At 41.9% G+C, this 25020-nt stretch overlaps 1 protein-coding gene across 6 annotated transcripts in view; it reads left to right on the top strand.

Annotated features, from left to right (window-relative positions):
- The window catches only part of PRKN (parkin RBR E3 ubiquitin protein ligase), a 709059-nt gene that overhangs the window by 677020 nt on the left and 7019 nt on the right, over window positions 1–25020 (top strand). For 5 of the 6 annotated variants that reach the window (XM_030269580.4, XM_030269584.4, XM_030269581.4 and 2 more), the window contains one exon: window positions 10606–10692. The exons of the other annotated variant lie outside the window; for it this stretch is intronic. In XM_030269580.4, coding sequence (XP_030125440.3) covers window positions 10606–10692 — 87 coding nt within the window. The remainder of the gene's footprint in view (window positions 1–10605; window positions 10693–25020) is intronic. 6 annotated transcript variants of the gene reach the window in all.

Raw genomic sequence — 25020 nt, forward strand, 5'->3', positions numbered from 1 at the left:
TTTGCCCCACTCAAATAAATAAATAAATAAATAAATAAATAAAACATAATTTCTCTGAGAAATCCAACACCCTTAATCTGGTCACTAAGAGGGAAGGCATGCTCACTGGCTCCTTGTGCAGAAGCTAGGCATTTCCTGAGAACACAGAGACACACAAATCTCGTCATTACCTTATGCTCACCCTAGTACACAAACTAGATGTGTGTTTACAGTTCTAAAAAGCAAGTGCTACAAATAGGAGATAGCATGAACCCTATAAAACACTTAAAACAGCACCACAGTCATCCCAGATACATTATTTATGCTATTTCATTTGCTCAATGCTCATATTCAGAAGTGTGTTCTTTTTACAGGGCTTCAGCTGTTACCAGATTCAAGAGAAGATGCAATGCCCTTGAAACAAGGAGCATCCCTTGCTCCTTTTTATGTGTTTCAGTGCATCTGAATACTATTTCTTCTTTATGAGACTGTCTTGTCAGGACTGGTTTTGCATGTATCAGCTGTTAGTAACCCTGGACTGGATCATAGCTGTTTTTAAGAAGATTTTAAGATTTTTTAAGAATCTTTTTAACTGCAAAAGCTTAGCCAAGCCAGCTTGTGTGGATTCCTATGTCACTGCTGCCATCTTCGGGAAGTTTTCAATATTGCTGGGTGGGCTTTTTTTAATGTAGATTAATTCCAGCAACTGGGAAACGAACAAAATGTACATCATGCACATTGTTACAAGAACACAGTCCGAAAGGCACAGAATGAAAGGTTGTATGTGGGATGCCTTCATTCTGTAAGGGATATTTTAAAAAACATTCACGAAAAGTCCTGCTTTCTATTGCAATTTGGTGTGAATTAAGCACTGGGTAATTGCCTAGCTCTCATCAGCTTCCCAGCCTGCATGTTCAGTAGTTTATTTCAAGAACCACATTAATGAACCCGTCAGATTTCCAGGTCTGTTTGAACATATAAATGTGCAGCTAGATGCTCAAATGCCTAGGGCATGCATGCAGAGCAGCAGTATTATCATATGGAAATAGGTTTGTGGTATTTTTTAAGGGCATATTAATAGAACTCTAAAGCTGCTAAAGCAGAAGCTAAAGCCACAGGCAGTAAAATTCATTCCTCATGACATTCCTTATGAACTGCTTTATGCATTCAGCAACAAAACATCTTTTTCAAACCTGGGAGAAGTGATATTTTAATGTAGTGTTCAACCACTTTGTTGAAAAAAATCAAGTTTTTACATCACAGTTGTAGTGTTGCATGTTCTGCAGGAGAAAAGTCACTCAGTTATTCTTGTTATAAAATGCATTGTCTCACCCTTTCTGAAGGCATCTGAAGAAAACTGTCACTTTCCCTCTTTGCATCCCAGTTCCTAAGAATAATGCTTTCTTCCATGTAAAATTTCAGTACTTCTTTGTATCCATTTGAGTGACAACAACATACACTATAGCTTTATTTTCTTTACAATGTGACTAATGCTCTGACTTTATCTGATCTGGGGTAAATACTATATTGTTCCACTAAGTGACAGAGGATTTCTACCACCATAAGTGGGAGATACACATATTTGTGTTTTAATATGTACCTATATATATTACATAGCTAGGGTTTTGTTCCTATTTTACTTTTATTTTTCCTTTTTATCAGTTTCAAGTGGAATGCTGCACTATTTTATTATATAAAATAGGGAATTATAGGCACTAGATTACAAAAAGTCTTTTAAAAATCCCCATTTTACATCTCCAACAACTTTAAATTTGTTCCTCTTATTCATAAATTACTAATCTCCTTATCCCTTGCATCTACTTTCTAAGATATTCCATTAAATTATAAGGTGGCAATGATATTGGGGTTTTTTAAATGTTTCCTCATATAAATACTTTGTAATTTATTATGGAAATCATTTGTAGAAACCTTACATTAACCTGCATCCACTTTGCATTTTATTAGTCATCCAGGCATGAAATTGCTAAACATTATTCACTAGATAGATGTGATTAGGTGTCTGTACTACTTAGTAAAGTTACTTAAATGGGAACAGATTTAAGTCAATACACAATTGTTTTTTCTCTCCAGTGGGGCCAGCAAGAACCTAATACTTAATTAAATCCCTTTGTCATGTCTGTACTGCAGAGGGAAGTAAGGGATCTCTGCAGTTCTGCATCCCCAAGCAGTGCTGAAACCCCCACCCAGCATTATACAGCACCATGCAGAGAGAGTAATCCAGGTCCCAAACACACTACAGGTGCATTAGCTACAGATTACTGGTATGGCCGTGAGACTTCCAGCAGGGTTACCCCAAAGCTTCTCAGCACTGCAACCTGCAAGTAAAACTCCATTTCTCCACCTGAAGAAGGAAAGAGTTTAGGCTACTGCTGCACAGAAATGAGAAGGCAGAGAGGAGAAGCAAGTAGAAAGGAATTAAGAGCAGAGGAGGATAAGTAGCTGTGACAGCTGGTCCTGAAGGAGGGGTCAGACTCTGTGGCAGCAGCTGTTTCTGGGGCTAGGAAGAGCTCCTCAAAGTAGTATGTTTAACATCTAAGGTCTTGTCAGAGTTCCTGTAGCATGACAAGCTAGAAGCTTTGCTCTCTCTGCTTGCCATCCACAGCTCTGGCACAGGTAAGTAACAGGGACACAAATGCCTTGCAGGGTTTAGCAGCCTGCTGCTGTAGGCAGCTGCTTTCTTTGTTTAAGCTTGTTAGGCTTCCTTTTCCAGCAGTAGTTTGGTTGGCACCTAACTGGTCATCTCTTCCTAGTGCTTCAGGGCACAATATTGTTCTGTGTCCTGTTAAAGCTGTGCACCTCTGCCAGGGCCATCTATGCCTGTTTCAACAACCAAAGCCGTGGTCTGCTTTGAAAATTGTGCAGTGTTTGAACTCACATTTGCTTGGGTAGTCAGCTATCAGATGGTTTGTTCAGTGATAACAAGATGTGACTCTCTTATGTGCATATAATAGCCCAACCAACAGTTTTTCACACTTTGAGTATACCACAGAATCTTGTTACTAACTCTGCTTTATAGGTTTTTCCTTCTTATTTTCTGGATGGGTTAATAAGTCTTACATCCTAGCCAACATGCTAAGAACAAGATTTTGTAATACCCTTGTGTGAAGGTATGGGTAGAGAAATCTGGAAAAAGCATTCTCTCTGTTCTCACAGAGGCCTGAAGTCACTTCTGAGAGAAGTACCTGGATCTGACTCTGCTTTTTTCTTCTCTTCTATCTCTTGCAGTGCTTAGACTACAAGGCAACCAAGAAGGGGGCTGGGAAGCAGAAATAAGATTGCAAATCCACATACATCAGCAAATTAGGTTTGGGAAGGTCTGGAACAGGTTTTTGGAGCTTATGCTGTCAGTTTAACCAGCCTACCTTTTAGGTGAATGCTGCCTGATGTAAGGCAAGCTCCAAGACAGTATGTTTGACTGTGGGCACAAACTCACCAGCACTCACTGAAAAGGCTTCAGATGTAAATGCCATCAATCTAGTTCTTAGGAAATGAACCCACGAGTTGCTTTGCAGGAGTCAGAAAGGAGACTTTTACTTTCAGATTCAAAAGGAAAACATTGAAATCTTGATGCAGTCCTATGCTTAAAGCTTTTTATGTTTATAGAAAATTGCCTCTTATAGTATTGATGGCAAATTGCCCTTAGATTGCAAAAGCTGCACAGAGAATGCAGCTGTATTTTTAAAACCCTGTTTTGACAGATTGTCATGCTTCTCACAAAAGTTTGATTTTGGCTGCAATATGCATAGTAAATGTGTGTACTTTATTATAAGGAAAAAGACCAAAACTGCTCTGCAAGTACTACTATACTTTGCAATTGCCTCATATCTGATAAAACTGGTGTCATTAGAAATGAATGCTTTTTGTACTGCAGCATTTATCTTCATTGTAGTATTTGCAGGTTTTTCTGTAACTGGCAATTGGCAAAGCCACAAATTCTGAGTAAACATAGCTTTCTCCAGATGATAAATACTCCGCTTTTAAAGTTTCTTGCTGTAAGGACAAAAAATATCAAAAGACAGGGTGTGTGGATGATGGTTCTGGATATAACAAAGTGCCAGAGGCAAAGTCAATCCAATACCTGAGATGTCTGGTTCACAGCAGCAGCATGACCTTCGCAGAGGGTGGGGGGTGGTTTTAATTGACTTTGGGTGGAAATAAATAACAAAGTTCATAGTTTCAGAGTGAGAACTAGTCTGTTTATGGAGGTCTGAACTGTCACCAAGATCCAAGTCCTGTCTTACTTGAAAGTCACGTGGCATGGTAAAATCATATTCTGTGAAATCTGGGGTTTGCAGGCTTTTCTAGAAGGAAAAAAAAAAATCTATATGTACTTCTCGGTCACTATAACACCATTTGTACTTTGGAAAGTGCATTTGGAAACCTTATTTTTCTAAATGGAAACACAATAGAGACATGACTTGGGTCATTCTATTTGTCACTTCCTGATTGCTTTGATTTCCTATAAGGCATACTCACTTTTTCAATATAAATGTTTGCTCCAGTCAGCAGCCTATAGTTTGACTAGAAAAGCTCATTTAGGATTGAGTCTTGGTGCCCTATAATATTTTACATTTTCAAGGAAGTTTTCTAACCAGATGTTGATGTTGTCCAGTGAATATAATTAATTTTTTACCTATCCAGTGTCTTGTTTGTACTACTATTTAATAAAACACTCTTCAGGTTAAAAAAGTCTGGTTAAAAAAAAAAAAAAAGTTGTTATTCTGATAAAGAGCAAACAACTATACATTTTTTTTCTATGCCATACAATTATTTGATGGTTGGAGCTCAGGATATTCTGTGTGATTGGTGACTACATAGTTTCACTCCTCCATTATATTTTAATTTACAAAAGAGAGCAGGGGGAAAGCATGGAAATACTTCACAGATTACCTCTGTTAGGGAAAGTTTTGACCTTATGAAACCAGAATGTGGTTATTTAGAGGAATAATCTGAGATGGCTAATGGGGAAGTCCAATGTCTAAAATCTTCATTCCGTGCTGCTATATAATCTTGGACAAGTACCTTTAGTGTGGATCCTCAGTGGCATTAGGTACACATATCAACTGAATTCATATCCTCAAATTTTAGAGATCTGTTGCCCAGGTTTTCTACAAATCAGGTTTAACTCATTAAAACAGTAATAGCCGTCCTCTGTTGCTTTCCTGGCATGCAATGAAGGAGGTTTTCTTACAGTTCCAAGATGTTCTGATGCTGTGGTTATCAAAGCTGAGCAAGTATTTTAGAATGCTTATTTTCCTTTGATGTGTAATATATAACCAGACTGGTTTTAAAGACATAAAACTGTCTACTTCCATACGTGTCTTAGATTATGCATGGCTTCTCTGGGATTCTCTTTAGACTATACTACAGCCTTCTCACATTACAAGAGCGCTTAAAGTGCATTTTCTGGCAGCTCAATAAATAATAGAATTAACACTTTTCAGCTTTGGTTTATTTCAGCCTTATCATGAACTATAATGTATCACTTTTTTGGTTTGGTTTCAAGCTTGATTTTAGAAGAAAGAATGAGGTAGATATGTTGAAGGTTGATTTCTTGATGTACTTGTTTTCCTGAGAAAGAAGTTAAAAGTTGTAAGCACTGCATTTTAAATAAAAGATGAGGAGATCTGTGTTGGTTTTCTTCATTCATTTAGTTATGGTTTCTGAGAACCTTTACATCAATTGCATGCTAGCTTTGCTCCGGTACTGATGAAGATGTTGATCCTGTCTGCATTCAGTAGCTTTTAATTTTCACAGTTCTCATCAGTAGTGAAGGGCTCAGACAGTCACCAATGAATGAGGGATGAGCAAAAGAGAAAAAGTAGAAGGAGTGATTTTTAGAAGATTTTACAAGTCAATATATTCTCAGTGACAACAGTCATAACAGAAGAAACTGATTCATTCTATGATGAAATTAGAGGTTTGATAAGAAAAAGTAATTGCACAAAATCATTTTCTTCAAGTCTTTTTGTAAGACTTCAAGCTAGAGAATATTCTGATAAGGAATTCATCACCATATTATATCCATAAAAGCTGTTAGTGGGCTGGGTTCCAACTGATGTGGTTGGAGTTTGGGCAGGAGCATTGTTTCATCACTGTCAGGTGGTGCAGTATGAATGCCTCATCGTGCTTTGTTTATGGGGCTTTAAGAGCTGACAGAGCACAGAAAGCAGTGTTTGCTGTGAAGAATCTATACAAATCAGGGGTTTGGTAGCAGCATTTGACAGGGACTGTCATCAAACCTGTCATGGTTCAATACTCAACAGTGATTGAGAAATATATAAAAAAAAACTTTGCTGATGCAGCACAGTAATGATACAGATTAGTCAAATATAACTAGTGACAAAAACAAGACAATCCTCAGAAAAGTGCAGTGAATATGATTTGGGACTGGAGGAGAGAGGGAGGATGAATGATTTAGCCAGTGAGAAGCTTAGGAGATTCTCTGAGTAGGTTAAACCAGCTTCAGAGGTATCTTAATTACAGTACCTAAGCACCTTCACAGGAAGACAGTATGGGATACTGAAAGACTTCTTATTTTAGCAGAGAAATGCAAACCAGGAAGCAGTGTCTGGAAGCTGAAACTAGAAAGAGTCAAAGTAGACATTAGATACAAATTTTAAAAGTGATTTTGAAGACCCAATAAAACACTGTACTAGAGGTATGAGTGCATCTTTCCTCACCTGATGTCTTTAATCTCGATATGAACATGGGCTTTGGAAGGCACACCTTGACCAAAACGTGGTCTGTCTTCAGTACAAAGTCAAGAGTGATAACTATAGGAGGGGAAAAATTATAGCTCAGATTTCAACATGGATTGCAAAAGGCTGGTAAGAAATCTGGGTATGTGCTTGAGTTTAGCAAGAAGTTCCTAGCAGTGCACCTACAGTGCTGCAGATTAAACCTTGTCCATGACTGCCTCATTGCAAACTTCCCTGCATTCTTCTGTGTAGGCACATGGAAGGACGTAAGGATGAAAAAGAAAAGGAATATCTGAGTTGAGGAGTAATTTTAAAATAAAAGAAGGGAGCTCAAACTTGAAGCTTTGTGCAGGGAATTGGAGTATTTTATTGAAGTTGGAAGAAATATTATTTTAACAGTATTATTTATAAGCACTATAAGGAGATATTATCAGAGACCAAAGAAAAGGCATTTGCAGTAGGCAAGGGAGAGAATGAGAGCTGTGGTGCTTAATCCAAGAGAAAGCAAATCTTTGAAATGTTGTGAAAAAGGTAATGGTAAAATCTTACTTCTAAAAAACCAAGCAGCATAGCATGCAAGTGACAAGCTCATTTTCCTTTCATCCAAAAAAAAAGAAAAGAAAAAAAAAGAGAGAGCTCCATTCTGCTCACACTTCCAAGCTTAAAACACTATAAATGGGCCAGTCAGGAGTAACTGAGACTGAAGCTTCATTTTATCACCCCAGTTTTTATTCAGCATCACTGCAGACATCATCTATGGTGTTTGAATTCCATAGACGTGACTGGAGTTTATTCTGATCTTAACTTTTGTTTGAATAATCATAATGATAGGAGGATTTTAAAAACAGGCTCTGAATCCCTGTTGAGGTTTTTAATACCCCCTATTCTGAGGTCACTGGATTTAGGGTATCTGCTTGGTTCTATCTCATACACTTCTACAGATATTCAAAAGCCTGTAGTAGCCCACACACAGGTTATATTAATTTCCAGGGCCTAAATCCCTTAAGTGCTTTGGGGATTTCCCTGCTAATCCTCTTTTTAATGCAGGGGTAGGTTTGAACTTTTGGGATTTATTCTTTGTGTTGGTTGTTTTTCAACCAAAGAATCTTTCAAGGGTAACAGCAGCAAGTGCTAAATGTGTAAAGACATAGAAAGTTTATTTGCTGTTTATATTATCACAGCAATCTGCCAGTCTTTTTTTTTTGGCACAAGAAGGAAAAGAAAATGTAACTATTATTAGTAATTACAGTACTTATAGTAATTTTGAACACTTACTAATATTAAATTTATGCAAAAGTATTAAATCCTGACTGAACATCAAATCCTTTCCTTTCCAAGGGCAAAGTAACTGTATTAATATTAATGAAGCCATAAAATATAAGTTAACTGACAGCATTTTTGCAGTTGCTTACTGCAATTGTATTTTGTTGCTGAAAATTTATCATATTTTTCATGTCTGAAAGTAAAAAATGAAAAAAAACTATCACAAACTTCTCTTTGTTGTAAGTGACATGCCTTTTCTTTATGATGCATGCTTTGCCATAAAAAGGGAGTGCTTAATGCATTTCTGTTGGGAGATGCCTATTTATTCTGACAAACTGATCAGCCTTCGGGGTGTTTCTTTGCCACAGAACTGATTCTACATCTCATCCATTATCTAATAGGATGTGAAAAGACTGTCCTGTCTCACAAAAAAAAAAAAAAAAAAAGTCAGGCTTTGTTTCATTACAAGGATGTGGCAGGCCCACTCACAGACTTACTTGCAGGATATAAAATTGTTAGTGAAAGGCCCAGTTATACACTCATGAATGTTTCAAATGGGCCTATGTGGAAAACATTGGTAACGTTGGTACTGAAGATCATTATTTCAAAGGCAAGTATAAAATATGGCCTCTATAATGAGAAAATGCATTTCACATCTTAAATAGTACTGCAGGAGCTTATGAATTTTATTATTGTAATAAACACCAATGCCATATAAACTAGCCAGCCAGAATGTCTCTGCAAAAATATATGCCCTGGCTATTTTTCTTCTCTTTCTTCATTATTTCTTCCTCCACAATTTTAATGAAAGGTTTAAAATTGTGCTTGCATGGAAAATGAGAGATTGGAGTAAGGCAAGCAAGCTGAGGCATTGTGTGATAAGGCAGTGATAAAGCAAGTGTATACAAAACACTATCAGACACATGTTGTCAGTCAGATGTGCTCTTAAGGAAATAAATTCACAAAGGAAAAAGAGAGTAGGATACACAGTAGGAAAGTCAATTAAACCCAGGCATAACCTTAAGTGTTAAGAGACAGACCTTTAAGACCCTGGGTATCCAGATGGAAATTCTCTATGTGTTTGAGCAGAGCTTAACAGATCCGAAATTTTGACCACTAATGCACTACAAATCATTGTTGTATTTACATGATGTTCTATTACAACAATGCAGCCTCTCTGCAACATACCCCACAAAAAAGTGCCTCCACTGTGAAACTGCTAACAAGCATAAGTGAATTAACAAATCAGTGTTGGTTGAAGTAAAATAAAGCATTTTAGATCATTGACAAAATAGAGGGAGAAGTGACACAAAAGCAAGCAAGTGATTAGGTTTGATATCTCTGGAAGTTAGAACACTCACTCCACTCCACTGCTCCAAATTTCCCTGCCTTTCTAAATAACAGGATCAAGCCTTTTGCCCTTGCGCTATTCTTCTTTTCATAAAGGTGGTTTCTTTAGCATGACAATAAAATATGATTTTCAATGCTTCTTGGAAAAGTGAAAATACAGCTTGAAAGATTTCAAAATGAAAATACAAAAGCTGGGATTACTGGCAGGCAAACATTCTAGTATCATGTCCTCCTGACAGCCTTTATTCATTATCTGTGAATGCAGATCTGTATCTAAAAATCAAGGCTGTTTTATAAGTCTTGCTTATAATGCCAGTCAGAATGGCTTACCTCTGAGAGAACTTTCAAAGTCTGGAGTTGCATAAAGACAGCATAGCTTTAAAACAGCGTAAGAGAGACCCATTCTACATTATTGACTTTTCCCCTTACCTGCGAGGACACAGAATTAATTGCAGCATTGATGGGTCAAAGATTTGACACGTGTCAAGTCAGATATCTCCATTTTAAAGTTTAAAAAAGGCATCAAACCTCATACATATGAACCACTTTAGGTGACAGAGGCAGACAGACTGATCTAGGGAGAATTATTTCACTTACCTGCAAAAGATATTACTTTCAATGAAGCCTTATGTAAAGAACAATGTTATTTTAGGAGGATAAAACCAGAACAACTGCTAAAAATGCAGTAAAGGTCTAGAGGTAGATTCCTAAACCATGTGTTAAGTATCCTATCATTGTGTTCTTTCTATGGATTTTTGTAAACCATCCTATAAAGGCCTATGGCAAAGATGTAATTTCCTAGAAAATGGTATTTCATATGGCCTTTTATAAAGTGGTCGTCCCCTAGCGAAGTCAGCCATAGTTTTCTATAGAGAAGGCATTTGATTCAGAACTATGAATAAACTATTTCCATTAGCAAACACTATACAGCAGAACAGCTTTTTTCAGCTATCACCCTTCTTCTGCAGATTTCACAGCAGGAAAAGCACACCCATAACTAACTAGTATGACTTTATGTCCCTATATGAACCATGTTGCAAAATCTCATTTTTTAATAATGGCATTGATGTTACTTCACTGACAAAATGTATAATAATAACATATAATATATAATAAATTGTTATGTTAATGATCAGAGTGTATAATAAGATGCACAATTAGGAGGATTATGGGAATTTAATGGGAAGAGAAGGGCAAGGGATCATCTATTGTATGATTCTTCATGATCGTAACCTGCTGTCTATGTCCCTAATGTGTTTTTATGACTGGCATGCTTTGGTTTGTTTCTCAGTCCGTGTTCTGCCGTGAATGTAAAGAAGAATTCCATGAAGGGGAGTGCAACTCTCTCCTCAGCCCACCAGGAGCCATGGCCCAGAAGGTATGGATCTCACAACTCCTGATCACTATCCCTGGCCCAGCCAGAGTGACATTTGTTAAATGGGTCCTAATTATAATCCTAAATAAAAGCAATTATGTTCATGCTGAATTACTCCAGCCATCAGAGTTCCCAAATTGGTTTTGCGGTGGATTTCAGTCTCTGTGATTGATAGAGTAGCTGAGTTCTGTCAGGAACACACAGGATTCTGCCATAAGTTGATAAAGAAAAGGCCTTCCCAGTGGGCTTCTAGGGTTGTCTCTATTCAATGTGAATACTTTTGAAAGGCTGTGTATAGTATTTTTGCCTTTCAGCTTATTTTCAGTGCACTGGTCAGGAAATCATGTGAGTTTGGGCCAAATAATAGGGCTTTTATAAAGCCTATGCAGAAAATACTATTGGTAATTTATGTTCTAGCTTGCAGAAATAAAAAATAGATTGTCTAGGCTGCAAGCTGTTAGATGATAATTATTCTAGGTTGCTCTATAATTTTGTAGCTATTGTAAGCTATAGACCAGGAAAGGAAATAGTTTCTCTCTCCTGGCATTGCTCTTTGTTTAAGATTCAAGTTTTCCTTGAAATAAATAAATTGTGTAAACCACAGTCTTTCCAACTTTAAAGAAAAAAGAGACAGAGAGAGAGAAAGAGCAGAAAACATCCCCCTAAGTATCTCACAGCATGATGCCCAGGCTGCACTCCTAGGAAGCAGAAAACTGGTATTCAGATAACTGGCAGGTTTGATGCTAAGAAACTCAAAACTCAAACCCTGAGGCTCTGCACTGTCCAATGTGGCAGATAAAGGTTTGTGGGCAGGTGTCAATGAGGGCTTGTATCCAACCAGCTCTCAGGGAGGTGAGCCAAGCTCCTGTGACTGCCTGCAGGCAGGCTCTGTCTGAGGCTGGCTTCTGGGGACTCACTGAATACAGACTGGCAGGGAGCTGAAATTCTACTGGAAGTGTTTGCCATGTGCTACCAGAGATGGTTCATATGCCATACTTTGCAGACCTTGCACTAGGTCATGACCTGTGTAGAGGTTCTTCTCTTTAACCTTTCTTAATGAAGCCCTTCTAATTTATAAAAGGAATTAGCACTAGTTGTGACAGAACAAAACAGCCTGTATCCTCCTAGTCAGTCAGAGTATCTCCTACCTCTGTTGACCTGGAACATGTGTATTGTATCAGACCCAAAATCCATCTACTTTCCCAGCCTCTAGTGATTTGTGATGCACATGTGGTATTTTATGTTTAGTAGCTATCAGCAACTTTTTTTTCCATGAATTTGTGCAACCCATTTTTTAAGCCATATGTATATATAATGATGAGATTTGCAGCTTAGCTGCCCTCTATGAAGAACGGTTTAATTTTATTTACAATAGCCTTAGAGCAGTTTTATGGTTCCCATTCACAATTATATTAAAAAAAAAGCAACTTCAACAGAGAGAGTGAGAGATGCTTAAAGCATCTAACAGCCTAGTAAAGCAGGAGACCAAGGCTCAATGCCTTACCTGAATTAAACTGAGCTATAATTTGAGTACATCTCAACATGAACAGAGAGCTCTATATTCCTTAAGTTACTTATGCTTAGAGTTTTGCCTAGAGTACTGAAAGTTGTCATGGCACGTTAGAAGTGGATTCAACAATGTGAAAACTAGAGTTCATGTAATTTTTATTTTCCAAGGCCGAGATAAAGGTATGCCAGGAAGAATCAGAATGCCATAGGAAGAAATAATTTATTTAAAATATTTGAATATTGCCGTTGCTTTTCCTTGTAACAATGGGAGCACTTCATGCATCTGATTCAATCTCACAGCACATAATTGCACCCGATTAGACCTGTTAACTTAGCCATGTTGGCTAAGTTAACTTAGCAATGTTGCAGTTCTAGTGTCACGTGAACGTTCTTGCTGTTCCTGAAAATTTTCCTGTACTCTGAAGGAATTGTTCCAGAATAGCTCAATGATAGTAGCAGTATAACTCCTGCACAGAGAAGACCACAGACTACGTAGGATTCGCTGAGACTCCAGTCTAAGCTGAAGTTAATTGATTTAGGTCCGCCTGCTCTTCCTCTAAGAAACTGAGAGCGGCACTAATTAAACGTCTCCACGAGGCGGTGCTGTGCTACTAAAGGAACGTTGTCCCTCATTTTCCTTAGCCGGGCGAGCAAACCCAGCGGTAGCAGAAGCTGCTGAGATGCTGGTTTCACCCGGGCAGCATCCCTGCAGAGCCCCCTGCACACACACAGGGCTCCCGTACGGGCACACAGACGATTCCGGGGGCGTGTAGGGAGAGCAGGGCTTGTGAGACAGTTTCCATCTCTCTCCCTGAAATCAGTGTAAACATTTATCCATCTGTGCTTTCAGGCTGTCTGTTCCACTTGGCATCTCCTGCCAGGTGCATAAGACAGTGCGTCAAGACCTAACTTGCTGTGGTTGTAGTGCTTGGTGAGGCAGTGAGAAGGCTTGTTTTATTTTTGCCCATGATCTGTTTCAAGGAATAATACACTGCCAGGGTTGTCTCCAGCTCATGCAATTTGATTCCTGTCTGAATCCTTTCCATATCATTTATTTTATCAAGACATCTTATTGACACAATTTCTGCCAGTCAAATTTAAGGATCAAACAAATGCACTACTACTAAACTGTTCCTCTCCAGAAGAGGCACAGGATGCACAATCAGTTTCAGGGAAATCGTTCCAATAAGAAAAATGCAGGGTTTGCTTTAGCCTGTAGTAGCTGCAGTAGCGAAAGGACCTTCTCTTACCTTCACATTTCTGCAAATGTCTGCAAGTCCCTGGTGTTCAGCAATATGAAACACTGTGGACAGGTTCCGGCCTAAGTCAGCGTGACAGAGGTGAACGTGGTGGAGCATGAGGAGTGTGACAGAGGTGAAAGAAAAACCAAGAAGGAGAGTTGTTGTAGAGGAATTGGGTGACCAGTAGTGGATGGCACAGGAAGAGCTGTGCTGGCACTCCATGCAGCTCTCCTAAGGTGTGTCAAGGCACTGCATGGGCCGTCTACTTCCTGGGGACTTTCCATGTGTCAGGGCAGGGCCTGAGGACAGGGATGAGCCAAAATGCTGGAAGGTGGGTCCACAGGTGATCTGTGACTGGGCTGGACAGGGATGTGGGGAGCTGGAGACAGGCCCTGCTGCAGTCACCAGGCAGCGACATGGGTTCCTGAGCCATGAGCAGAATGCAGGGATTAGCAGGGGACTGGGGCAGCAAGGTCTGTCAGAGCCTGACACCAGTTTGGGAAAGCTTGGAGAAAGAGATCCCTCAGAAGCAGAGATAGAGCCTGATACAGAGGAATCTGAGTGTCCACGAAAGCCGAGCTGACTGGAGAGACTGTCAGATGGAGTAGAAGCTTCAGAAAGAGGAAAAGAAAGAGACATGTGAAATGACATGGCACAGCTACGAAGGTCCAGGAAACATAAATGGTGGTGATTAAATGGGCCTGTGCTTGGGCAGATGTCAAAAGGAGGGAGGTGGAAGCCTGAGGTAAAGAGAGGGGAGTGTGGACTGTGAAGGAGGGCAGAGAAGGATGGAAGGAGCAAGGGGTAAGTTGGCAGGAGGAAGGAAGAGGGCAGCAACAACTGCAGGACAGAGGAGGGATAAAGCAGGAGCCACTTGTGGATCTCTGAAAGCCTATTCCAAATAAAGGATTTGGAAGCTTTAGGGAAGCTAAATGGCCTTACTTGCTGCTTGGGGTAGAAAAGGCAGACTCGGCAGCAAGCGTGCAGACAGCAGCCCAGCTTTAACTACTGGATATTGCATGGCCCATTGGGAAGGATAAAATGTTCTCTTTCTGCTGAAATGTCTACTTTTAGCCCAGACAGGCCATTGGAAGCTTATCTTAAACATTTACTTACTGGTGCAGGACTGATTATTTCCCATCTTAGTGTGTAAATTACATTATTTCAGGGAAAATAAATTTATCTATGGCAATATTAGTTGAGAAGCTTTGTTTTAAAACCATTGCAGCCTCCTGGAGCCATTTGAACTTTGGGATGACAGAAGAAATCATATTTGATGAATTAAAAGGCACAGTGTGCATGATGGAATCAATGACACAGTAAAGGTGACTCCAGACAGATTTAGGTTTAGAAATAACCACATAGTCCCTGCAATGTACACCAAAAACCAAGCTTCCTGGCCTCTTAACCTCACACATAGATAACCTGTGCTGGTGGGGAATCTAACCATAAACCAGCTTCCTCAGCAAGTCCCCACCTTAAAATTAGCCTAAATTTCAAAAAAACTTTTCTAAATGGTTTCCTTTTACAAGGATAAGCAATGCACCTTCTTGTTCACTAGCAACTGGACAATAAAATGTGGCCACATATTAGATTTGAACTTTTTCAGAGTAGCTCCCAGGATGGTTTTGGTGCTGGGTGTGTTGATGAGACACTGGCAAGGTAAAATTTAATAGCAGTGACACTGATGTAAAAGTGGAGCCTATATAAGTAAGTGAGTAGATATGGGGCACTGAGTCATAAGTGTTTGGTGGGGAAAAGGTAACACAACCTGGGTAAAATATGTTATTTAAAAGTATGTTTTAGAGTTGGTTCTGTGGACAAGCTTTCTCCAAGAAGCGGTTGATTATCTTGTCCAAACTCCTTAAAAATCCTGTCTGAATATACCTAGCCTTAATCCAAGCCTTAATTCCAGCTAGTCAGAGGAGTCTGCTCTAGCAAGTCTGTTGCCTTCAGGGGAGGCAACGTGCGACCTGGCTGCAAGGCGACAGCACGGCAGCCCGGCCTCGTCCAGGCTACTCGGGCTAACGACAACACGCTAACACCAATGTGGTGGACGGTCAAAAGCATTTATTATCTTATCTCATGGGTTTAAATAGTCTTGGGGGACTTTGCTACGTCAGAGGGGGGTTGTAGGGTCCTTAGGGTTAGTCGGGAGTGGAAAACTACTGGGTTAGGTGTGGTTACATGTTCTGGGGTTAATAGATAACGTGAAGCAGGGAGAAAGGGGGAAGGGTCTTTCTTTCCATCACATCCCGAGATCTTCCGATCGCCTGTCCCTGTCTACCACATCTCCCCTCCCCTTATCATAAATAAAAAGAGGTAGTCGTAGATATAGGCACTGGAGTGAGGTACAAACTTGTAACTTGGTAAGGAAAGGGTGGTTTGGTAAACCTGAGTAATTTTCGCAAGGTGAGTCTCGAAGGCTTTTGCGACTGACTGTGTTCCCAGTTTTTGGTTTACAGCATTTGTTGCTGGCCTACGAACAGAATGTTCGCCCGCTCCAGACAGGCCTGAACAAACGAGACTAGTTTGTTCAGCAGGCATGGTCCTATGGTAACAGCTAAAAGCAGTATTGCCAGTGGACCTACCAGGGCAGAAATTAAAGTGGTGAGCCAAGGTGATTGATTGAACCAGGATTCAAACCAGCTCTGTTGGGTTTCCCTGTCTCTCTTTCTCTGAGCCAGTCTATCTCGGAGTTCTGCCATGGAATCTTTAACAACTCCTGTATGATCTGCATAAAAGCAGCACTCCTCTTTCAAGGCTGCACACAGTCCTCCTTGTTGCACGAACAAGAGGTCCAGTCCTCGCCTATTTTGTAAAACTACTTCTGAAAGCGAGGAGACTGATTTCTCTAGATAGGAGATGGATTTCTCGATCCTCTGTAGGTCTTCGTCGATGGTCATTTGCAGCTGAGAGAGTCCGTGCTGTTGGGTTGCGATGGCTGAGACACCCTTGGCTGTGCCAGCTGCTCCCAGGCCGAGCAGCACTGTGATAGTTATGCCTGTGATTATTTCTCTTTTGTGGAGTCTGTCAGGTTCCTCGAGAAGGTGGTATATCTCTTCATCTGAGTAGTACAGGACCCTAGGAACAATCAGAACTTGGACACAGAAATCGATAGAGTCATTAAATTTGGCAAGGAACACACAAGGACTCACTCCGGATCGCTGGCAAACCCACATCCCAGATGCGGATGGGACCACCCACTTATTGGTTTTTCTGTTAGGCTTGACAACTTTAGTGCAGAAGTCGCCTTTCTGCTTTGCTAAAGTTGCATTGCCAAAACATCTGCCCTGTCCTGTGATTTGACTCAGGGTGATTCCTCTGCGGGGAGTGTCCCATCTGCACTGGTGGGGGGCACTGGCTGTGGAGTAACTGAAGGGGGTGTCTAAAGCAATGCCTTCGTAGAAAGGGGGTTTAACATCATAGCAAAGCCAACAGGAGTTAGTCAGGTTCGGTTTGGTTTCATTTAGGGTTAGAAAGGTAGCTTCTAGCATATGAAAGATTGGGTTTGGATCTCACTCAGCCGTGCGGCCTATCTGGAGGGTATCCGCAAGGCCGGTCGGGGTGTCAGTGACTTTTGGGGGCAAGGTTTTGGGGTGGGTTGTGTTTTTCCCTCTCAGCACGTTCTTGATAACTTTGTTGGGTCCTGCTGGTCGAGGTGTTGGTGGTTGGAGCCTGATAATTCACACGTTCACCCACCTCCTCGGTCCTCTGAGGACCACTGTCCATGTTCTACCCGTGGCCCAGCTAGGGTGATCTGGCTGTAGGACAGTCATAACTTACGCATCCCCGTAATCTAGGCTGTGCATTGTGGTCTCTGCAGCCAAAGGGTGCCCAGGTGAACTGTAAGAATTTGTCGGACTCCTGCAGTTGCCACTCGTCTCCCCATGGTCTGGCATCTGTAACAATGGTTTCGCAGCCCCAATATCTGCAATGTCCCCGCCCCGGGTAGTCACAGTACCTTTTCCCTGGGTTGGACGCTGGGCACCAGTAGGATATGTACATGAGTATGATGTGTGGGTTTGCGGGCCGTAGTTTTGGTTGTCCTGGAAACAGGTCGGCTATGTGGAACACGAAGGATGGGGTGTTCACTGTGGTGACCTCTTTGAACACCTTGTCACTTGAAAGATGCTGCATGACCCACCTAAATGGCTGATGAGGGTAGTGGCCTCGGTTGGCTTGTCCCCTGGCCACCAGCACCAACAGCAAAATCGCACAGAGACACTGTGCATGTCTGGGTCTCACCGGTGTGGGACTCTTGGGTTTTGTCTGGCGGCTTGGTGGTCCGTCATCTTCCTCTGGAGCAGGGGTGTATGCGTCACGGGGATGGTCCACGAGCATGTCCTGCAAACCGAAACTCACAGCTTTTCATTAGTTTTGTTCTGAAGGTCAGGTTTGATTGACCTGAGTGGACACCACCTGATTCTGTCCTCTTTTTTATATGAAGCATTATAGCTACAAATTGGGTGCTTTTCCAAGCTCAGGACGGCCCTCCCACCCTGTTCACTGCGGGGACCTCTTTGCATTGCCAGTGTCAGGGCCACAGTGCTTGGGGAAATATTGAGCAGTCTGCTCCTGTGTCTGCCCAAAACTGAAGCCCTATTACGTGGGGGTCCTGACTGCCATAAAGGCGGCATGTCCCCCACACCCTCGGGGGCTCCTTCCCTATTTTCATGGCCAGGGCCACCCAGGGGTCCCGTTCTGGAGCGTCCCCTGCTGACCCTACGGCACAGGCACTGCTTGCGGTGGTAGTGGGTACAAAGGTACCGCAGGCTGTGTTGCGAAACTCTGTAATTGTGTCGCTGGCGGGGGTATGAGGTATAAGGGCTCCCTGCCCCACTGGGGGTTGGCATAGATGGACTGCCTTGTATTCGCAGCAGGAGGAGGCTGGGTGCGGCCCGCACGCCCCCTCCCTGTCCCGTTTCCCTGGGGCCGGGACCCGCATTCCTGGGGAGATGCCCTTTTCTCCTGCAGCCCCAACAGGATATTTCTCTCCAGTTGGTAAACTGGGCTGTTTCGTATTGTGGCTGCTTTTCGTTGCGGCTTAAAGCTTTACTCGGTTTTGTCTTAAATCGCGTTGGCTCCGTTTCCTCCATCTCGGAGTCCCAGCCGGCTCCCGTCAGCTCTTCCGAGCTGGCGGAGGTGCTGCCGGACTCCGAGTCGGAAGTCAAATGCCTGCGCATTTCCGGGGCTCGGTGCCTTTTTGTCCGGCTCCGAGCTCGCTCCTCCCCGTGGGGGTTGCACCGCTCCTGCCCCCCCGGCTTGCCCTGCCTCCTGCAGAGGGACGTCTCTCCCTTAAATGGTAGCGGCGTCAGGCACGGCTGCCGATTGGCTCCGTGCCCTCTGCCGCTCTCCTCCTCTTTCTCCCGCTCACGCGCGTCCCTGAAATCGCGCGCCTCCCGGGTTTTCGCGCCGAGACCACCCGCGACCCGCCCCTCTCCTTGGCGGCCAGTGCCATTTTCAAAGGGGTAAGGTGGCGGCGTGGTTAGCATTTCCACCCGAGCCGCGGTTTCTGCGTCTCTGGCTTCCCTCGCCAGCCCCTGCCAAAAGCATTCCACGCGCTGCTGCACCTCTGGCAACGGGTCGCTGACCGGCGGCGGCGGGACAGACGGGGAAGCCGCGGTTTTCTGGGAGGTTTTTGTGGCGGGGGTTGGGCTCTGATCTGAGGAGGGGGGTGACGCGCCAGGCCCCCCCGGATCCCCGTTCCCGGGCAGATCGTTCTCAGGGGCAGTTTGCATTCCCGCTCCTACCCCGAGCTTGGGAGTAAATAATAAACACGTACGCGCCGCGCTCCATGTCTCCTGCTCTTCTATTGCTTTGCGCAGGGCTTTCTCTACTTTGCCCCACGCCTTAAGGCTCTTGCCACTGCCTGAGGATTTCGTGTCCTCAGCCAGTGTGGCTGTACATTTTTCCCATATTCCCTGATGCAGAACATCCACAGGGCGTTCAATCGCCCCAAGCTCACGCAGCCTTGCTATAGCAAGATAAAAGTCTTTGAGCTTACACTCGATACCCCACTGCTTATAAATCTCACATACGACCCTGGCGATGCTGTCCATGATGCTCGCGGGTCCTGGGACATCTCCCTGCGCCAAGATATGGCCTGACTGCTCCGGCCGCTGCCCTTGTCCAGGTGAACTCCTGCCACCCGAGCGAATTTTTCTTCTCCTGGGTTTCGGCACCAGATATGTTGCCTTCAGGGGAGGCAACGTGTGACCTGGTTGCAAGGCGACAGCACGGCAGCCCGGCCTCGTCCAGGCTACTCGGGCTAACAACAACACGCTAACACCAATGTGGTGGACGGTCAAAAGCATTTATTATCTCATGGGTTTAAATAGTCTTGGGGGACTTTGCTACGTCAGAGGGGGGTTGTAGGGTCCCTAGGGTCAGTCGGGAGTGGAAAACTACTGGGTTAAGTGTGGTTACATGTTCTGGGGGTGGTAGATAACGTAAAGCAGGAAGAAAGGGGGAAGGGTCTTTCTTTCCATCACATCCTGAGATCTTCCGATCGCCTGTCCCTATCTACCACACAAGTCTGGCCCTACAATCCACGCAATCCAGTACAATCCATCTCTAAATATTCATCTTTATCTGCTGATGCAGCTAAAAATACTTACCCATTTCTCGCACACTGGTTACAGACTAAGTGGTGTAAATTTCTGCCACTTTGTTACATTGAAAATATCATTATCTGCTAAAGGTGTTCATTTCAGATCATGTCCACTGAATATTCAAAGTAAAAAATATATTGCTGGTTTTAGCAAAGTCTTAACTTATCAATGATGTATTTTAAGCCCATTTACAATAACATTAGGACTTACAGTTCAAATTAGAGTTAAAATAAAAGATTTGCAAACTTTCTAGTAACACCAATTTCCCTGGTGTTATTTTTAACCTTCCACTGCTTCTCTGGGTTCTAGACTCAATTAGCTGCAATCTAGAATGGGTTGGTATAGTGAATCCTTTACCAGAAGGAGCATGATGTTGATAATGAAGGATTTTTTTCCTTTTTATTCTATAATCTGCTTGGAGTCAGTCTTATTTGTTTGTTAACAGACTCCTCTGATGCAAAAGCCAATGCTGATGTGTTTTACCCAAGTCAGTTATCCTTTGTTCTCTCTGTTGTCCTCAAAACTGTTTTTACCCTTCCTTCAAGACTGTATTTGGGTAACTGACCCCTTGAATGTGCTTTATAATGGTGGGGCCTCCCATATCATCCTGTGCCTCTGCTTTCAAGGTTTCTTCTCTCATCCCATGTAGTTACTCCTTTGTGCAGCATTTTATTGTAAGGTCAGAGACAGTTTGTTCTGACTGATAGGACCTACAATGGTCATTCCTGTCTGTTAGTTACAAAAATACATAGAACTGTTGAACCATGCAATAATACAAAAATTGTATAAATGCAAAAGCAGAACAGGGGAATGGTCACCAGGTCATTCAAAAACTGCTGTCACAGGCTAAACCAAATCTCTAGGCATGCCAAGACAAGTTCAGGTAAAGCCTGATTGGTCCTGAGGCTCATGGTGCTGGCTGGGCACAGAGGCTGTGGTCCCTTACAATAAACAGCAACACCATTTTTACTGAGGCATAAAGATACATATTCTAAACCTTCATCTACAGTCTTTTCCAGTGTAAATTTATAGCTAATGCTGTAAAATTTGCCTTCAACTCCACTCTTAACTTGTGGGATATTGCCTTTCCTGGCTGTAGCCCTAAGCTGAAGGTCTTTGTCACCCAAATCCCAAAACCCTTCCCAGACCTAACACCTTCAAATCAAACTTCAGCTGTTCCTTGTTTGGAATTCAGCCCCCACAGTCTTCAGGTAACTAATAATGTAGGATCCAGGTAATAGCTTTGTTGATCTGAAACTGGCAGTATAAAATTGGGCAGCGCCTCTGTGAGCCCAAGAACCCATCAGACCTAACCAAAAGCAGATCAGTCAGTGCTTCAGCTGAGTCAGGGCAAACCTGACCCTCTTCATCAGCACGCACTTCCAGGGCCCTGGCTGCACTCTGACCAGAGTTTCTGGGCTCAAACCTGACCCGGGCATGATGTCTCAGGCAAACAATTGGCTCAAAGCAGACTCATTGGATCACCTCTCAGACGTGTTTTTTGCTGCACAGGTTCAATGTCGGAATCTCCAGGTATTGATGATTCCGAGATTGTAGAAAGTCTCTGTCTTTCTGCCCCGTTGCCAAAGAAGAAGTCATAATTCGTCTGTGCTGTTTTCAAGGTTGTTTATTCTTGCTTATCTCTAACATGTTCTGCTGCCCTGCCGCAGCTCTGTCCTGCAGGGCAGCGTGTGGGGCTCTGCCCCCATTGGGATGTTACAAACATTATATACCAGAAACTACGTGTGCTATATTTACAATAATGTGCCAATATCTATCATCTACGTTGAACAGTGTGTCCCCAGCCTAAACAATTAGAAAAATTCCAACACTACAGTGAAACATGGAGGGCATGAAGAAGGAGAAAAAGGACAAGACACACCCAATTTCCTCCATCTTGTCCCCTTTGAACCCCTAATCTAGAATCCTAAAATTTTACTTTTGCACCCATGCCACACTTAATTATTACTTATATAAAACACTCAGAGCTTGTAATTCATCCTGTAAGATTGAAAACTCTTTTGCCTGGACAGAGATCAGAGACAGTGTCTCTCGGGGCTCTGTACGCAGGGTGGTTCCTGAACCCCTGCCAGGGTCCCAGGCCTTCCAGGGCAGCCAGAGGGAAGCTCTGGATTCCCACAGTTCAACATAAAAGCACATCCATGCACTCATACACACATCCAGGAAAGCCTGTCACAGAACCTGGCATCCTGCTGAAGGATGTTGGAATGTAGCTCCTGGAAAAGGTTCCAGCTCACTTGGGCCACAGGTGAGCCTCCAGCCCATCATTTTTTCCTCTGTTGCCTCCTGTGTGCAGGTCTCAGACTTGACAATAGGGGATATGAAATGCACAGGTATTGCCTGCCAGGCTTCCTTCTCCATTGTGGAACGACAGATGCTAACCTCCCATGCCGTAAATTTCCAGCAAGCATGTAGGGTTGTGAAGTCTGGTCTCTAAGCAGCTAATGATGATCTAAATGATAAATTGTAAGTGCTAACCACAAAAAACATTCATTATTTCCCTGCATTTTAGTGAAAGGAAAAGCTACTGAAAAGGTTCATCATACATAGTATCTTTCAATAAGACCTGAGTCACTGTAAGAAATGTGGAACATCTATTATTAGGCCATTGATTTTTTTTTTCCCCATCAGGTAAATTTTAAAAGTTAAATAAAACATGACTGTACAAGGAATGGCACACCTAGCTTGATTTCTAAAATATCTTAAACTACTGAAAAAGAAACTGAGGCTCAGGGTTTTAGTGTTTGGTACTCACAATGTCAAGCTCAGGACATTTCAGCCCTCAGGTGCCTAATTAAGGGAGCGAGAAAAATAACTATAACCGGAAAATGTCCCATAAAATTAATCTATATGTTATAAATAAAGATGCACCAGAGAAAATTTAAGAATAGGTCTTAACTTCCTGATAATGAGAAATAGATGATAACTATATAGAGAGAATTTTAGATTTCCTGTTTTGGGGAGCAATAAAGTAAAAGAAATGTGACAGACTACTTTTGTTTATGAGGCTCAGCTGACAGTCATTTTCAGCAGTGTTGCCACTTATGAGAGAAGGCACGTTCTTTAGTCTACTCATGGAAAACAGTTATATAAGAATGACCTGTATTAGATTAGATTTTCTGTTTTAGAGCAGTGCAAATTCAATGTTCACCATCTACCTGAATTTAATTCATAATATGAATGGCTGCAACACACAGAGTGAGAACCTTGATGTGCAGTGTCACCAAACCAGAGCACTCTCTCTTCCATCTTGTATCCAATATAATACCCTGTGTATATCAATTTAATTTTAACTAGTTGCTGTCATCACAAAGCAGCTCTTTCATTTTATGTCAGGATTCCCTAGGCACTCTAGACAAATTGGCTCACACAAAGCTGCTTCATGTGGATTTAACTGGATCATTGTAGTACTGGCATCTCTATTTTTCCTGTGAAGCTTATTCTCACTGAATGAATTTTTTTTTTCTATTCCTTATCTATAGCCACATTTTAGCATTTTGAATTAGCCAAAATCTGTCTCTAAAATAGAGCAATAGTCCCACAGTTATGCACATCTCTCTTTGTGAGATTTTGACTCTTAAATGGCTCAAATAATCCATTTTCTTCCAAAACCCTCTAGCCTATCTAGTGCCCTAGACACCTGCTATTTTTACCCCCTGCAGTAAAAGGCACCAATAAACATGACAGTATGTTAATTCATGTGATCATGTTCATAAAACAACCCTGGTGAAGCCAAGAAGACAAATTTAAGTTGGACTGTCACCACCCATTGTAGATCAGGCTTCAACAGCTGAGACTGCTTTTGCTTAGAGCTCTAGCTCTAGTGGGCTGTGTTAACCTAAATGTTATGGCGGGATGAACACTGCTCATGCAAAATCAATTATTTTTTTTCTTCCTTTCAAATGCTTTCAAGTATACATAGCTTTTCTCACATTCTTGTTTGATAATGAGTTATAATTCCTGTTTTGAGACATCTAAACCTTTTTAAAATTCTGTATTTCACATAAAGTGAAATCATTTTATGTATTTCTATTACCCTAAATAAAAAGCTTATTTTTGCGAGTAATATTCTCTTAAAACCAAGCATTTCTGTTCAAAGGCAAATGTATTTTGTATTTAAAGAAAGCTTCACTAAGATATATTTTTTTAAATTTGTGTATGACCAGCTTGTTTTCTTACTGGGGAGGGATGAAACACCAAGGGCAAACAAGCAGGAATACAGAAATTACATGCACTTAAAGCAAAGCACGAAGAAGGTTAACAGTTGCATATTCTATTCTGAATTAAGGGTCTTCAGTTTTGAGATGTTGTGTATACTAGGCAAAATAAGCATGATCATTAAAGAAGTTTGCTAACATAAGGCAGTATATAATTCAGTGGATGTCAAAATTCAGCATTATGTATCTAAGACTTCCAGTATTTTGAACAAGAAGTTTGCCATGAATGTTTTCAGTCTAGATGGTATTGCTTAGTTGCTGTCTGTGAACACATTCTTCATTTGCTTCAATGTTGTTCTACTGACAGGTCGATGTGTACTCTATCACCTGAATGAGATGCTGCTCTAAGAAGGACACTTTATTTCTATTTCAAGATACTTTCTGTCCCTGTATATCTCTTTCCAGTACTGCATGATATTGATTAACTGCAAAGAAAGCATTCCATATACATGTTTTTTGTATTGTTGTTGTATGGTCCTCGACAGTCTCTGTGGTCTCTTTATCCCTGTTAGTTTTTCCAAAAGACTCAGCATAGAAACAGAAGTAAATCTATGTCCTTCAGTATGACCCAGAGATAATAAGACAACCTTTGGCTCCTGTCTCCCTAAGGGAATACTGCAGGGGGGATATTGAGGAGTGCTTACAACAGCTCTTTCTGTACCTTGCTGTTATTTATGGGTATTTATTCCTGGTAATAAGATGCAGCACATTTGAGAATTAAAAAAATAT

The sequence above is a fragment of the Taeniopygia guttata genome, chromosome 3 (assembly GCF_048771995.1).
Source record: "Taeniopygia guttata chromosome 3, bTaeGut7.mat, whole genome shotgun sequence".
In the NCBI taxonomy this organism is placed as follows: domain Eukaryota; kingdom Metazoa; phylum Chordata; class Aves; order Passeriformes; family Estrildidae; genus Taeniopygia; species Taeniopygia guttata.